Source organism: Eptesicus fuscus, chromosome 12, assembly GCF_027574615.1.
Source record: "Eptesicus fuscus isolate TK198812 chromosome 12, DD_ASM_mEF_20220401, whole genome shotgun sequence".
Taxonomy (NCBI): domain Eukaryota; kingdom Metazoa; phylum Chordata; class Mammalia; order Chiroptera; family Vespertilionidae; genus Eptesicus; species Eptesicus fuscus.
This window is the reverse complement of record NC_072484.1, coordinates 32,115,698-32,133,512: the sequence shown is the minus strand read 5'-3', so window position 1 is coordinate 32,133,512 and position 17,815 is coordinate 32,115,698. Positions and strand designations below refer to the sequence as shown.

Below are 17,815 nucleotides of genomic sequence, written 5' to 3'. Positions count from 1 at the left end.
AAACCTAGAAACAGGACAAGATCAGAACCCCAGAGATGACCACAGAGTCTCAGAGAGCCGCTCTCTCCACTAGGCCTCTGAGTCTGCAGGAGGCCAGACCAGCTCACCAGTGACCAGCCATCACTGAAAGCCAGTGACTGGCTCAAGCCACCTAGATCCCCGCAGATGCCAGCTGCACCCAGCCATTGAGTCTCCCCACCCTGACCAGCCTTCACATTGGGAGGAGCAGGGGGAGGAGAGGAGGCATCTGAAAGACAGAGCAATTATACCAGAGACCAAGTTTCTCCGAACTCAAGAAACCTCAAGAGAATATTTAAATTGTTGAATTAGACCAAGTTTTCAACTGGATTGAACTAAATTTAGCTCTGCACTCTGACCCTTCCCTCTCAGTTGTTTTACAGAGAGTGATGAAGCTAGGTTTCCTTTGCACAGTCTCAGATGTAGTTTGAGGGAATTTGTGACCTTGTTGCAGAGAAGATGGTGATGATTCCTGGGAGTGAGGAGTCAGACAGACTCAAGGTCAGACTCCAGCTCTGCCACGTTCAGGCCACAGGCCGTGTGATCAGGGCAAGTCCCTTCCTGTGTCTGATGTCAGGATTCTTCTCTGCAAAATGGGCTCGATGACAGCTGTTAATGGGGCAGCTGAGGGGTCAGATGAGGTCATCTGGCACTTTGTAAGTGCCCAGTAAAAGAAATGCTGCAACCGCTACCACTTCTGCTGAGCAAGAGGAGCGCCACTAGCCTCCTTCTCCACACGATTTCAGACTTACAGGAGATCTGTAAGAGTAGTCCCAAGAATTCCCATAGACCCTTCACCCAGTTTTTCAAATATTGACAAATATTGGCCTGGCCGGCGTGGCTCAGTGGTTGAGTGTCGACCTATGAACCAGGAGGTCACGGTTCTATTCTCGGTCAGGGCACATGCTGGGGTTGCAGGCTCCATCCCCATTAGGGGCTGTGCAGAAGGCAGCCAATCAGTGACTCTCTCTCATCATTGATGTTTTTATCTCTCCCTCCTTCTCCCTTTCTCTCTCTGAAATCAATAAAAATATATATTAAAAAACCCACACAAAAAAACTAAAATTGACTTTCACTTTACCATTTCTCTCGCTCTTTTTTTCTGCTTACTTTATTGTATGAATACAGTATATAATACATATAACATTTAAGAAAGTGTTAATTGTTTACGTTTTAGTAAGACTTCTGGTGAACAGTAGTTAAGTTTGGGGGGAGTCAAAAGTTATATATGAATTTTTTACTGAAAATTTTACTGTGTGTGTGTATATATATATATTAAACTTACAAACTAGTGTGTATGTATGTGTATGTATAATATATCCATATGATTATAGGTATCTATATATTTGATATAGCTATATTATATATAGATATCTTTCTATGGACATATTGAATATGTATAATTTATATAAATCTATATGCACTTTTCACGTGCATTGAGATTCTCCTGTTGGAGTAGAGGTTAGCAGAACTTCTCATTCTGCTGATCAGGTGGCTCCCTTTGGGCTTACAAGAAAACAAGGGAGTTACAACGATGGCTATTGTAGGAGGTCAGGTACGATATGGTGGCTCCTCACTCTCTTCCCCACTCGGGTTGTTGTTTTTTGTTTTTGGTTCATCTCACCAGAGGATATTTTTTCCTTTTTTTTTTTATTTTTATTTTATTTTTATTTTTGAGAGAGAGTGGAAGGGAGGAAGGAAGAGGGAGAGACAGAGAAACATCAGTGTGAAAGAGACACATCAATTGGTTGCCTCCTGCATGCTCAGATCCAACCTGCAACCCAGGTACATGCCCTTGGCAGGATTCAAACCCGAGACTCTTCCGAGCTGGGGCCGGGGGGCGTGTGTGTGTGTGTGTGTGTGGGTGTGTGTGTGTGTGATCTAACCACTGGGCACACTGGCTAGGGCCCCACTTGGGGTTTTGATGGCAGAGTGTTGAGTGGAATTGTTCATTTTACCAGCATTACCAGTACATTTATGTTGGAGAGCCAGGTGACAATCACATGTAACTCAAATTGCCCTTGAAAAGCACTCAGAAATGTGCCCTCATGGAGACAGACAAACACAGCAAGTTTTTCCTCGATCAATGGAACACATTAAAGCAAAGGAACTGATTGGTTATGTTTAGGGGCCATTTTTACGAAAAATAAATATCTCTCCACAGTGGGATCCCACAATGCAGTGTGATGCCTTCATTGCCAGGTGCTTTTGCTGCAACTGAAGCCGAGACAATTCTCATCTCCACTCAGGCACTGGCTCAAGGAGGGATTCCTCTGGCTTCTTTGGACTGTGATTATTCATATTTGCTATCTATCTATCTATCTATCTATCTATCTATCATCTATCTATCATCTATCCATCTATCCATCCATCCAACAAAGGACTCATTTCCAGAATGTATGAAGAACTCATAATTAGTAAGAAAAGACAGCTCAATAATAGAGTGGGCAAATATTTGATCAGACATTTTACAAAAGGAGGTATGTGAGTAGCAAATAAGCTCATGAAAAGATTCTCAAAACCATTAGCCTTCAGGGAAGAGCAAATTAAAACCACAGTGGGATACCAGTACACACCTACCAGAATGACTAAAACAAAAAGCAAGGCCGACCACGGCGAGTCCTGGTGAGGATATAGAGCAGCTGGGATGCAAACACATTGCGATGGGAATGTAATGTGGACAGCCACTTTGGAAAAACAGTTGCAGAGTTACTTTAAAATCAAATAGAAATATGCACATATAAATATTTCTCTATTAATGCTTATAGCAGCTTTATTTATAATGTCCCATAACTGGAAACAACTCAAAGGTCCAATAAGGAAATGGATACATTGAGTTACATCCATATGGTACAATCCTATTCAATAAACAATAATAATTTACTGATACACACATGAATTAATCTAAAAAACTAGGTTAAGGCAAAGAAGTCAAATACAAAGGTGTACACACTAAATGACTCCATTTATATGAAGTTTAAGAAAGACAAAACTACCCTGGCTGGTGTGCCCAGTGATTAGAGCGTTGGCCTGCGCCCCAGAGTCGGGGTTTGATTCCTGATTCCACCCCCTGGTAGGTATATGGATGTTTCTCTCCCCTTCCCCTTCCTCTTTTCCTCTCTCTCTAAAAATCAATGGAGAAAATATCCTCGGGTGAGAATTAACAAACGAACGAACAACAACAAAACAGAAAGGCAAAACTAACTTGATTTAAAAAGTGAGAAAAAAAGTTTCAAAAAATCCCTGAAAACCTTATTTCTCTTTGTTTTTATGAGCACATGTGGTTTAATTTGTGTAAGTGACCGGTGCTTGTGATGCAGGCTACACTGGTCTCAGAAAGAAGATAATCCAGGAAGGGAACTCTGCTACTGGCTAGATCAAAGGAGAGATACTGCCCTCTAGGGGTTGTTTTGGGAATTTGCTGGTGGCATTATTATTATTATTTTTTCAATTATCAAAATTAATGGGGCCACTACTGGAATTTAGTAGGTTGGGGACTCAGGATAATTCTCCGGCCTAGAATCAAAGGCTGTTTTGTATTATCAAGGGATTCTTATACTTTGTTCTGGTTAGCACTTTGCCCAAAATGTTCACCATTTTGGAAAGTCAGGACACAGACAGCAAATGCTTTGGGTAGTATTTGAGGTGTACACTCAGCACACCTGTTTATGTCTGCATTTGTAGCTGTTACACTCATGCTGTGTACGGTACAAGATCTGACTATTTTATTAGGTCTTAAAATGCCATAATACATATTATTATAAAAGTTTCTTCTATCCTCCTTTATATTATAGTTAGCTCTTAATTTGATTTTTCTTGAAATTATGTGAGTAGATAGGTTATAATACTTATGAATATATTTAAAAAACACCTCACTCAAAGATATTTTTTCATTGATTTTCAGAGAGAATGTAAGGGAGGGAGGAGGGGGAGAGACAGAGAGAAACATCGATGTGAGAGAGACACATCAATTGGTTGCCTCTCGCATGCACCCGTACCAGGGCTGGGGAATCTGCAACTGAGGTATGTGCTCTTGACCAGGAATCGAACCTGCCACCCTCTGGTCCGTGGGCTGATGCCACTGAGACAAACTGGCCAGGGCAGACATTTATGAATCTTATTTTAAGGACAAAAAGGGGGCATTGCAAAATATTTATTACTAGTAGCCCTGCGCACGAATCCATGCCCCAGTAGCTCTCTGCAGGGCCTGGCCACTCAGTGCCCACTGCCCAGAGGCTCTCTGTGGCCAAGAGGCCCATCCGTGGCCAGGCGTGGAATGCTTACATGGTCGCCACGGCAACGAAGCAAGCATTCTGCCAGGCCGCTCATGCTGCCCGCTCTCAGCGGCCGCCTCCCAGGACTAGGGGGACTCCAGTGGGGCTGAGAGGACTGGGCACCGCCATCTTGTGGCTATGGGCACCGCCATCTGTGCAGTGGAGTGACAGTTAATTTGCATACTACCCTTTTATTAGATAGGATAAAAAGGAAGCATTTGGTCCAATAGGACCCAGTGAAAATCAAGCTCTCACCAACAGATTATGGGACCTCACGAGGAGATGGAGAGAGGAGTTGTCCCCTTCCTCAGACTTCCACCAAGAAGGCCCATGTTTTATTGATGTTCAGTTCCCTCTAAGCATAGGGGCTCAGGGTTTCATGAGGCGAGGGGCGACATATTCTTCCCTATAGAAGCTCATTCAAAGATACACGGAAAAGTGAATACAATGGGACACTGTGCATGTCCCTCCAATTTATACTCTTCTAGCCCTGCAAACAGCCTTGGGTGAAATGACAGGTATATGCAGACCAGGCAGCTACTCTCCCCTATGCCCCAGACGCAGCTGATTGGACAAGAGGTGGGCACTTCCCCAAACCAAGCTAATTCCATAGCCTGGCCAGCAACCCACACACGAGATGGGTTGGTAAAAAATGTTGAACTGGATCAATCAAATTCTCTGTTACAAGGATTTGAATTGGGAAATATAGGGAATAAAGTAATTCGTAATTGGAGTTGAAGCTGAAAAGTTACCTTAATAAAAGTCAAGAGTGCTGTGGGTTGTGGGAGGAGGGGTGGAGAAAGCATAATTTGAGGAAGCAGAGCAATGAGTAAATAGACGCAATTGGAGGGAAGGCAGATGTCCTCTACTTTAATACATAATGTAGTAAATGTTTAAATCCAAACATCAGTGTTGTGGGGCTACCACACTGTCTACCTCATCTTGGATCTCTCTTCTCTTGTATACCAGGATTTAGCCGTCTCTGGAACAAGCCCCTTGCCTCCTAAAAGGCCTGTGCACATGCTATCTACCTGGAATATTCTGCAAACTCCCTCTCAACTCTTTGCAAACATGAGTTCTCATCCTGCAGATCCCAGGTCAAATGCCACCTTCTCAGAGAGAGGGTTACCCTGATAGCTCTCTCATAATCCCCCACCCCCATTCTCAATTATTATACTCTTCATAGCCTTTCTATCGTATGTGATTATGAAAGTATTTCTTTTGTTATTTTTATTTTTTAAAATATATTTTTATTGGTTTCAGAGAGGAAGGGAGAGGGAGAGAGAGAGAAACATCAAGATGAGAGAGAATCATTGATTGGCTGCCTCCTGCATGCACCCTACTGGGGATTGAGCCTGCAACCTGGGCATGTGCCCTTATCTGGAATGGAACTGTGACCTCTAGGTTCACAGGTCAACACTCAACCACTGAGCCATGCTGGTTGGACTGAAATTATTTCTTGCTTAATGCTTTTTCCTCCACAGTTTGTAGACTCCCCACAATGGCAAAGCCCATGTTTGTTTTATTTAATATTGTATAACTAGAGACTAGCCTGGTGCCTGTCAAATAGCTGATCAACAGATATTTGTATATGACTAAATGGACAAATGAATATATGTTTTTAAGGAATTATGGTTCAGTAGATCTAAGACATGGTAAAAAAATTCTTAGCTTCACAATAGTCGTGCATTGATTACGGATGGGGATATGTTCTGAGAAATGTATTGTTAGATGATTTCATCAAGTGCAGTTATGGTTAGAATGTATGGTACATTGAACTCCCTAGGAAACTGCCCAATTGTTTGCAAGTAGTGGTACTATTTCACATTCCCACCAGCAGCATATGGGAGTTCCAGTTGATAATACTTGTTCCTCGTCAACAATTGCTGTGGTCAATTGCTTTAACTTTAGACATTCTGATATGTGTGCAGTAATATTATATTATAACTAGAGGCCTGGTGCATAAAATTTGTGCACAGAGGGGGGATTACCTCAACTCAACCTGCACCCTTTCCAATTGGGGACCCCTTGCGGGATGTCTGACTGCCATTTTAGGCCTGGTCCCAGGGATCGGGCCTAAACCGGCAGTCAGACATCCCTCTCACAATCTGGGACCACTGGCTCCTAACTGCTCACCTGCCTGCCTGCCTGATTGCCCCTAACTGCTTCTGCCTGCTAGCCTGATCACCCCTAACTGCCCTCTCCTGCAGGCCTGATGTCACCCCCAACTGCCCTCCTCTGCTGGCCAATTTGGTTCTAATTGGTCGGTTCCTATGCCAGTGTCAAAAGCTTCACCTCCTAGGCAGCCATTGGCTCCCCACAGCACCCAGATTTGGTTCTCATTGTTCGGTTCCTATGCCAGTCAGAGTCAGAAGCTCCGCCTCCTAGGCAGCCATTGGTTCCCCACAGCACCTACCTTTGGTTCTGATTGGTTGGTTCCTATGCCAGTCAGCATCAAAAGCTCCACCTCCTAGGCAGCCATTGGCTTCCCACAGCATCCACCTTTGTTTCTCATTGGTCAGTTCCTATGCCAGTCAGTGTCAGAAGCTCCACCTCCTAGGCAGCCATTGGCTCCCCACAGCACCCAGATTTGGTTCTCATTGGTCAGTTCCTATGCTAGTCAGCATCAGAAGCTCCGCCTCCTAGGCAGCCATTGGTTCCCCACAGCACCCACCTTTGGTTCTGATTGGTTGATTTCTATGCCAGTCAGCATCTCCAGGCCTATCTCTGGGCCTGACCAAAGAGGTGGGGCTTAACAGCAGCCCCCATGGAGGCCGGGAGAGAAAGAAAAGCCTGGCTGCTGGTGAAGATCAGAAAGAAAGAGGGAGAGAAAGAGAGAGGTAAGTACACTGATCAACAGCTTCCACTGAGGCTGCAGATCAGACCCTGACTCACTTTCTGGGTCTCAGCCACCTGAGCAGTCAGTATTGGGTCGCCAAGCTGTAGCTGGGCAATTCAGTGCTGACTTCCGTATGGTCTGCGTTTGGTCGCAGGCTCGGCCCCTTCCCAAGCCCCAGGCTTTAGGCTTGGGAAGCGCCCCCCCCCCTCCGCGCCACCCCTCCAATCACAGGCTCGGCTCCTCCGATGGCTGGCTGGGAGTGACCTGGGTGCCAAGGAGGTTCCCAGGACCCAGGTATGTATGCAAATTAACCTCCATCTTTGTTGGGTTAATTTGCATACTCATTCTGATTGGCTGTGGGTGTAGCGGAGGTACGGTCAATTTACATGTTTCTCTATTATTAGGTAAGATTTTAATCTGTGTTTCTCCAATATTTATAAATTTTCATGTTTTTATTTGCTACATACATAGCTTTTTTGGTGAAGTGTCAGTTCAACTCTTTGCTTATTTTGTTACTGGGTTGTTTGCTTTTTTTTTTTAATTGGATCTTGAGAGTTCTTTACATATTTTGAAAAAAAATCTTGTATAAGATGTGTAATTTTCAAATATTTTCTTTTCTAGGCCTTTTTGACTGATTTAGCTTTTTCATTTTTTTTCTGGTCTTACAATTCTTAAGGCACTTAGTGTTCATAGCTTTTATCTCTCTTTTTTATTTTTATTTATTTATTTATTATTTATTTATATATTTTTAAATTTCTTTATTGATTATGGTATCACATAATTGTCCTCATCCCCCTATTCCCATCCCAAACCCCTCCCACGTATGCCCCCACCCCCTTGTTGTCCATGACCATTAGTTAGGCTTATATGCATGCATACAAGTCCTTTGGTTGATCTCTCCCCCTTCCCCCCACTCTCCCCTGCCTTCCCTCCGAGGTCCGTATCTCTCTTTTTTTAAAAGCTTGATTTTTATATATTGAGAACACAAAAATACTTAAAAAAATGTAAAAGTATAAAAACAATGATAAAAATATCTCTATTTCTACCAACCTGATTAAAAAAATAGAATATCAGCATCACTTCTTCCAATTTCTATATTCTTAGAGTTAGCCATTAACTTACATTTGTGCTTTATTGATACTTTTGTCATCTATGTCTATGTCTCTAACAAAATATTTGTTTATATGTGCACAATTTTGATTAAATTCTGGGGGAAATTTTTAAAAAAAGATTTTGGTTTGAATTTAATTGAATCTAGGAAACAATTGGTATAGCATTGACATCTCTAAGATATCGAGTCTTCTAATTCATGAACATGGTATACCTCTCTATTAATGTTGGCTTTCTATAAGGACTTCTAATTTTCTGCATAAAATTTTGAACATCTTTTGTTTGAAATAGTAACAAGTATTGTGATATAGGGTAGGGGAAGGGTAGACTGACAGGCTAACACAGGAATTAGCTGGAGGTGTTTATTGATAGAATTCAGGAATCCTTGGGGTTCAGACTCAGAATAGCTTCATCTGCATTTTTATGGCTTTAGGCTTCAGAGAACTCAAAATAACCAGGGCTGTTGTTTTGGCTGATGCTTGGGCTTCACACAGCATGGTTTATTATTTGTGCAGTAAACATAGATCCTTTCATTCTTGGAGCATGTGTGGCGGCATTTGCCAAGAAGATTCCAGCATTTTTGGGTGCCACCTGACACAAAAAATGAAAGAAGAATGGAAACAATGTCAGTCCTAAGAAGAGATAGGTTCTGGATTTGAACGGTTTATAAAAAGGATTAAAACAGATGTGATAGAGAAGATCCTCAGTTTCCCCTGCTGTCCTTTCTTTTTACTTCTTTCCCTTCCTTTAAAAAAATTGTGGTAAAGTACAAATAATATAAAATGCACCAGTTTAAGCATTTTAAACTGTACAGTTCAGGGGCATTAAGTACATTCATAGTGTTGTACAACCATCATCACCATCTAGTTCCAGAACTTTCAAAATCATCCCAAACAGAAACCCTGCATCTATGTATGCTTATTTCCCCTCCCCCCAGCCCTGGGCAACCACCAATTTGCCCTCCTCTCTATAGATTTGCCTACTCTGGATATTTTATGTCAATGGAATGATATAATAAAATATGTGGCCTGTTGTGTCTGGCTTCTTTCACTTAGCATGATGCTTTTAAGGTTCATCCATATTGTTTGTTTGTCTTTTCCATATTGTTTTTTTATTTGTTTGTTTTCTTTTGTTAACATTCCATCACTCTCTTCATAATTTAATTTTTATTTTGTTTTGTTTTTGCCAAGGCACCTCATCAAGAAGGTGGCTGTACTTAGTTTTATTTTTAATTGTGGTAAAATACACTTACCATAAAATTTACCATCTTAACCATTTTTAAGTGTACAGTTCAGTGGTATTAAATACATTCACATTGTTTTGCATCCACCCTTATCATCCATCCCCATAAGTAAAACTGAAACTTGTGGAGGAAAGGGGCCACATGCTGACCTGACAAGCTCAGGGGAGGCCTGCTTGGCAGTCTTGCAAACTCAGAAACCTAAAGTTACCACAAAGGATGGTCTGAAATTAAACTTTAACTAAATGCAGTTATGGTGGGCAGTTACGTCCTAGGCCAGTATCTTCACTGACAAGGTCAACCTTTACCTTAACGGAGCCTATCTGTCTTTTTGCATCTATGATAACATACCTTTGAAATGTCTGAGTAACTTGTAACTTCCCTTTTTCTGGAGCTCCTGGGGCACAACCAAATGTGACACTGTGGCAGCCTCAGGACCAGCTTTTACGTCCCAAGTGACTCAACAAGATCTCTCCTGAGACTTCACCAACCAGTTCCTTGGGGAAATCATGCTGCTGCACCCCTCGTCCAGCACGGAAAACAGTACCTGTTTTTGGCTCACCTACCCCATGGCTCCTATGCAGGCGTTCGCCAACCAGAAGGTGGGAGAGATCTATCTGGCATTGAATTCAGAACCTAACACCAGAATCCTTGAGACCCCGGGTAGACACCCCTAACGATGCCCCATCTCAGCTGGAAGCAGTTACAGAAGATGGACCTTCACCCCCTGACCTTGCCCAGACTCTCAATTTTTAAAAATATTAACAAAAGCCTGGAATGATAGATCCTCCCTTCCCCCAACTGATGGACAGAGTATGACGTAAACTCCACCTGCAGCCTGAACATTCCTGAACACCTTATATGGACTGTACATTGAACCACCAATCAGCACCTGCCAAATACCCTAAGCCCCCGATTCCTAAGTCCCTAGGTCCCTAATCATGTGCCTTACATGAAACCACCAATGAGCGTGTGCTGAGTGCCCTAAGCCCCGTCCCCTTCTTTCCTCCCCTCAAAAGGCGCTTTCACCCCGGCACGCCCTCTCTTTCTCCTCTGGAAGGGAGCCGGCAGGGTCTTCTCCTCCAATAAAGCCTGTGTCCTGGTCCCTGGTCTCCGGCCCTCTGTTCCATCTTTCAGTGTTGGGGTGGGATTGTACTAATGGAGTCAACCACGAGGCACAAAAATCCGGAACAGTTCCCAACTATTCCAACCACAAGTTTTGCAGCAAAGATGAAATCTGCTCCTTGAGCCAAACAATGACATTATCCCTCTCTTCCTTATTCTATAAAAACTCCAAGCCAGCTCAGAGTTGGGTTCCAAGTGCTCCCTGATGTCCGTCAGCGGAATAAAGCCTGTAACCTCTATTTGTCTCAGCTGAATTATTTTCTTTAGACAGTTTGGTGCCATGACCACTCTCTATTTCATTAATTTATAATTTACTCTTTGTTGTTTCCCTTTTTCTGCTAAAGGTTTAGGCCAGATTTATTTTGTGATCAAGAATAAGTTTCCTTTGAGATTATCTTTGGCCAATATGGGGGAAATTTGTGCTCAATGAAAAACTATGGTTGTCTGGAGCAGTGCTTTCAACTGGGGGATTTTGCCCCCCAGGGGGTGTTTGGCAATGAGACATCTGGAGACATTTTTATTTGTCACACCGGTGGTGGTGGTATTGGGGTTACTATGGCAATTATTGGGTTGAGGCCAAGGATTCTTCTAAGCATCCTTCCATGTACACTACAGCAACAACAAAGAATTATCCAGCCCCAAATGCCAATAATTGCCAATAGTGTCAACAGTCCCTGGTCTAGATAGATCACAACCTTCAGAGCTAGCTGATTTCGATCATGAGGAAGTTATTTTACAGCTCTATGAGCTTGTTTGTCTTTCCCAATTCTCAAAAAAGCCAAACTAAAGTGACAGAATGTAGATAAGTGGTTGCTGGTGCCTGGGTGGGGGAGGCGGGGAGGGGAAGGGGAGGTAACTGATTGCAAAGGGGCATGGTGGAAATGTATTATACCGATTGTGGTAGTGGTTACATGAATGTATACATTTGTTGAAGCTGACATTTTACACTTAAAACTAGAAGCCCGATGCACAAAATTCGTGCAAGAGTAGGCCTTCCTTCCCCCGGCTGCCAGCACCGACTTCCCTCTGGCACCCGGGACCCGGGCTTCCCTTGCAGCCCCGGCTTCGTCTGGAAGGCCATCCAGTCTAATTAGCATATTATACTTTTATTATTATAGATGTGGGCATTTTATTGTATGTAAATTTGAATTCAGTAAAAATGATAAAGAAATAAGAGAAAAATTCAATAGAAAGTGACCACCATTCAAGACAGGCAAAGGAGATTCAACATAGAGACAAGAAGAGAGCTTGAGGGAAAAAAGCAGAGCAAGGTATCAGAAAAAATACTCACACTATAATTCAAGGTGTTCTTTAAATAACAGATGACTTGAAAAGCTGAAGTTGAAGAAGTACACAGTGTATCTGAGAATGTTGGTGTGGAAGAAGGAAAACACAGAAGGAATATGGAATATTTTGACTACAAATCCTGTAGTCCTCACTTTGAATAGAAAGTATCAATATGAATTCATGAGGTATTTTATATACATTTAAATGTGTTGATTTTCCCTCCTAGCTCTGTCTACTGAAAAGAAAAAGGAAGGACCAACTTAGTAGCATTGAATATCTCTAACACTAGATCATAGTTCTGAAATACCATTTTCCTATTTTAAAAAATCAGAACTTTCATGATCTGCAGCAGGAGTGTACAAGATGAGCCTAGAATATCCTGTCATGCCAGATAACCAGATAAGTTCTAAAGACAAGAAAGGGACGAAGATGTAACCAGTACATTAAATAATCTTAAGGGATATCAGATTTTTAAAGTGGACATGACAAAAATAGGATGTCTAGGGATGCATCATTAGCAATGAAACCATAAAGAAATGCAAAGACTTGAATGCTATAAAAGTCAAGATTTTGCTTAATTTGGGGAAGGGAGATAGTTGTGATGGGGGGCAGGTGGGGTTTTTGTGGGTGTCAATGTTCTATTTATTGATCTGGATTGTGGTTACTAGGTTGTGTGCTTTATAACAATTCATTAAGCTGTGCATTCATTTTATGTGGGCTCATAATCTGGAATTTTGTGTTTTATTTTACAACGCCCCCCCAACCATTGCAATAAAATCTCAATTTTAAATTCAAGAGTGTCAAGATGAACTGTGGGTGAGAGTGAGAGGAAAGACAGTCTCATACACTTTGTTTTGGCTTCCTTGGAGGCGAATTAGCAATGACTCACACACTTTAATATTAGGCACAGGATTTACCCAGCAATTTTCTTTCTAGATGTCTATCCTAGAGAAATACTCACATGGATAGATTGAGAATATATTTGTATGAGAGATACAACTAGAAACAAGTTAGAAATAGACACTGCCTAGAATTTCCGGTCTAGTGGTGGTGGTGGTGGTGGTGGGGATAGCCATTAAAGAAATAACTTCCCAGATATTTGATTGACTAGAGTTGTAATGAATGTTATAAAGGAAGAACTCTGGGTGCTATGAGGAGGTGTAATAGAAAAGTAGGCGACATGTCCCACTTACATCTAATATCTGTTGGGTTCTCAGGCTTCATAGATATGTCCAAAATTTCCACAAGTAACCTAACTTTAATAGTTTGAAAATATTAAAGTAATATGTATTTCATTCTTCTTTAATTTTGGTTGCCAAAAAAGCAGAATTAAGCTGTTCTTGGGCTTTAGAGAAATAGTAAAGAACAGTTAGAATGACAAAGTCATTGCTCAGCTTAAATGAGATGAGTAGTTTTAGTTCATAGCAAGACAATGGTTTTAAGAACCAAAATTTATCAAGAACACTCAGGATTTCCAATTTCAAAGAGCTCCTTTACATATTATTAAGTGAGCTTGATAGATTCAGATAATACTACCTTACCATAAGCCACAGGAGGCAAAGGCTGAGGGTCTGGCTAAAGAAACTCCCATTCAGTCTTTGCCACCATCACACCCAACAGAAAGTAGACAGGAAATGCTCTCCCTAGGAGAAAGTGGGCACTTAAATCCACTTCTTGCAGCAACAGCAGCAGCTACAGGCCTGAGACTCCCACTAAAACCTCCTATTTCACCTCGGCCAGCCAGGCTGATGGTGACCTATCAGCAAGCTAGAATCCAAGGCTTTCCACCCCTTCCCCACTATTGGCCTGCTGGTCGACCTAGGACATAGAGACAACTAATTTGGGAAAAGTAGGGGCAAGAGAATCTTTTGCTATAAACACCCAGATTGGTCTGGACAAACGGCCAGCATTCCTTGCCCAGTTATTGCTAACAGACTGGACACAGCACATCATGGCGCCACCTGGAGGAGGATTAGAAGTGGCTGAGCATCTCCCTCTGCTTTCCTGTGGCATAAAATAGACCAGAAGGTCCCTAATTCTCTGTGTCTCTGGTTAGGAAAACCAGTGAGAAGCTAAGAGCCTGTGGGACTTACCAAGAGTAGACCTCTATGCATAAGGCAGTGGAAGGGGTGTGAACAGACTAAACCCAAGGGCCAGATGGAAGATTTGGCTGAGCTAAAGGGCTGAGCCAGTGGGGCTCTGCCAGGACTGAGATCGTATCAGCCATGGGATCCAGTAGCAAGTGCCAGCCGGACACTCACTGACCATAAACAATGAAGGACATCATCCTAAAAGCCGGTGAAGGTTCAGCATAGGGCCCTATCCCAATTCCTTATGCTCCTGACATAGGGCTTTTGCACCCCCAGATTGACTGTTCTACCCCACAAACCCACATGGCTTATCCCTTATCCTCCCTCAGGTCACAATGAGCCAGTCCATGAGCACACCTTTAAAATGGCAAATCCACCCCACTCATATTTGCTATCCCCCTTTCCTGTCTATTCTGTTCATTATATTCATCATTTGACATTCCACAGTTTTCATTTATTTACATTTTTTCTATCTCCCTCAATAGAATGCAAGCTCCAAGAGGACAGAGATTTTGCTTATCTTGCTTTGTTCTGATTGGTTCGCTGCTCTTTCTCTTGTACCTATCACATTGCCTGGAACATTAAATCTATCCAGCCATGTTTACTGAATGAACCAATGAATGAAATAATGATATATCAAGTGACTTTCTCTTAAACCCAATTCTATTCTGGGAAGGAGAAGGGGAGCATAAGAAAGGAGAAATGCTGAAAGACTGAATATTTATTCAAAGGGACAGAATGAACTTGGTGACCAGTTTAAGCTAGAAAGGCTGAATATTTAACTGCCGAGTTTAGGCACAGCTCCTATGCTCCGTCTCCCTCCCAACTGTCCCACCAGCATGATGGAAGTTCCAGGGGGAATTCAGATGAGTTACACAAAATAGAGAAGCGACATGTTTTTGCTCACCAAAATTTCAGTGTGTTCATTGCTGCTCCCTCCACCTGGCATCGCTACACGGGCACTGTTGTAGCAGCTCAAGAAAGAAGGACATTGGAACTGGGTAGCCGGGCTGCTTGCTGGGGGTTCCAGTGTGAGAAAAAGCTGGGCAGTTTCTAACCGGGTTCTGGGCTTCTCCTCTCTACCCCAGGCGAGCCGTGTCAGGCATTTTCCCACAGGCAGACACAAGGGCTGAGGTCAGCGTGTTTGAGGAAATTCACACGTTCCCACACCTGGGAAGGTTAGGGGTCAGCCTGGGGGTGGGCATAGCTCCGGCAGCGGAGCAGGCGGGGCCCGGTGGCTCAGGCTGGAGTGGGTGGAACGGGCAGGTCTAATGATGGCCCTTCTCTCCTTCCCAGAGCTCCCTTGAGCCATTCCAGGCCCAGCCTCAGCCTTACCCCTGGCCCCACCCCTCACCCCCACCTCCAGTTGTGTCAGTTCCCTAAGGGCACATCTGGACCTCCGCAGAAGGTGATTTCTGCCGGGCACCTCTTCGACTTCCACCTCTTTTCCTTCCCCTTCTAACTTCTGCACATTTTTCAGGACGTGGGAGGAGCCCTCTGGGAGGGTTCCCCTGGCCCTCAGGCTGGGCTGGTCCCCCCCTCCAGGTGCACCCCAGCCGCCTGGCTCCCTTTATCACAGCTGGAGTCACTCTGGGTTGTACATGGCATTTGTCATCGCCCCCAGGGCCGTGCCATTTGCCTCTGTGACCCTGGCTCCCCACACAGGCTCTGGCGCAGAGACAGCAAGAGGAAACAGGAGCTTTCTCCCCTGTTCCCAGGGGAGACCTTTACTGAGACCTTTACTCAGCCAGAGTATTCTGGGGACTGTTTTGCGAAAGGGTCACTACTGTCCTCTGCTCTTCCTGCTTCTCTTGCCCACCCCTCCCATGCCCTCTCATGGTGCTGGGCCACCTGGCCATGCTCCCTGGGAGCCGTGATGGCGTGGCTGAGATCTGCACCTGCTGGTGACGGTGCCCCCTCCAGCCGGCTCTGAAAGCTGACCTACCTGGAGTGAGCTGGGACAGGAGTAGCAGGGCCGTCACAGTCAGCAAAAGGAGCTTCATGGCTGCAAGTGGCCCAAGGTGGAGTTGCAAGTCCCAGGCCAAGGCAAAGCTACCGGGGGAGAGCTCCGGCCTCTCTCCGGCTTGCGCTCCCTTTGACCAATCGGAACAGCTGCCACCCACACGTGCCCTCAGCCGCCCACAGGCACGGCCCCCGCGCCCCCTGAGCCGCAGTGTGCAGCCACGCACTCGGCTGGCACGCCGCCTTTGTCTTTTAGGTCAGCAGGGAGAGCTCGGGCAACTACTAGGCCCTCGGCCCAAGACTTGCACGCGTCCTTCCACCCAGCTCTAAACGAAGGGACCACAAGGGGGCGCCAGGTACACGGAATCCTCCAGGCTGCGTGTGGGGTAGACTTCACAGAGAGGGTGACACTGAGCAGGGCCATCCCCAGGCAGATGAGCCCAAATGGTGCTCCAGGCAGAGGAAAGGCTGCACAAAGGCGTATGTTGGTGTTGAAAATGAGAAGTACGACGTCCCTGGAGCTAAAACTGGAAGGAAAATGATAGTAAGAGATGAAGGTCCCCGCACCAGCCTGGCTGTGCCCTCTCAGACTTGCCAGCAGCCACGGCCCCCTGCCCTCTGAGTACTAACCACGCACGAGGCCTTACCCACAGGCTCCTGCCTCTGGGCACCGGGCTGTGCCCCTTCTCAGAGACCCAAGAACCAGCTATTTGGGGTTTCTCCTCTGAACTCTTAGGTTTTGCCCTGAGGACACCTGCAAACTCGAGGCTTTGCTGGCCTAGAGGTGAGAGGGAGAGAACTCAAAGGCCAGGCCCACTCCGGGTAAAGTTCAACAAGAGATTCTGTCCTCACATTACGCTGGGACCACAGCGGTCCGTACATCGAGAGTAAGGGTGAGCCACACGTGAACCCGCTACCCCTCTCAGATGTTCTTGTTGTTGCTGTTAAGCAGAGCAAGACACTAGAAAAGTCATGAGGCTGTTGTACCTACAAGCTAATCTTCAAGTGTTTTTGTAGCTCAACTACAGTACCAACTGAACTGTAAAACAAAACAAAACAAAAAATCCCAAGCTTTCGAGTTATGATTTTATTTGAAGATGTTCCCAGCCCGACCGGCATGGCTCAGTGGTTGAGCGTCGACCTATGAAACAAGAGGTCACGGTTCGATTCTCAGCCAGGGCACATGCCCGGGTTGTGGGCTTGATCCCCAGTGTTGGGTGTGCAGGAGGCAGCCAATCAATGATTCTCTCTCACCATTGATGTTTCTATCTCTCTCCCTCTCCCTTCCTCTCAGAAATAAATAAAAATATGAAGAAAAAAGAGAAAATGGCCCTAGCCAGTTTGGCTCTGCGGATAGAGCATGGGCCTGCAGACTGAAGGGTCCTGGGTTTGATTCCAGCCAGGGGCACAAGCCTGGGTTGCAGGCTTGATCCCCAGTAGGGGGCGTGCGGAAGGCAGCCGATCAATTATTCTATCTCATCATTGATGTTTCTATCTCTCTCTCCCCCTCTCCCTTCCTCTCTGAAATCAATAAAAATATATTTTTAAAAAAAAGGAGAGAGAGAGAAAAAAATGTTCCCAAACTGGAAATGTTTCAGGCATTTGACAGAAGCAAAAGTGAATGCTCGCTAAAGGAAGGCAAGGTCATCTAGACTCCCAGGAAACCACAAATAAGTTCAAGGACAATTAATAGCACATATTCAAGATTAGGAAGCACACAGAGAAACAAGGCACCATCAACAAGAACCATAAGAACTACACCTACAAAGCTTCAGTTGTTAGATTATCAGTGTGTGTGTGTGTGTGTGTGTGTGTGTGTGTGATGTTTAATACAACATTTAATCAGACTTCCAGAAGGAGAGGAGAGAAA

General features: G+C 44.4%; 1 protein-coding gene across 1 annotated transcript; it reads right to left on the bottom strand.

The window, feature by feature from the left end:
• Positions 1-8,598: 8,598 nt before the first annotated feature.
• On the bottom strand, positions 8,599-16,111 carry DEFB123 (defensin beta 123). Its single transcript, XM_008140976.3, has 2 exons — positions 15,929-16,111; positions 8,599-8,832 (listed from the first exon to the last, which is right to left on the bottom strand). Exons 1-2 carry the CDS (start codon positions 15,984-15,986, stop codon positions 8,687-8,689), a joined length of 204 nt encoding a protein of 67 aa, XP_008139198.1. The 5' UTR covers positions 15,987-16,111; the 3' UTR covers positions 8,599-8,686.
• Between the last annotated feature and the right edge of the window lie 1,704 nt (positions 16,112-17,815).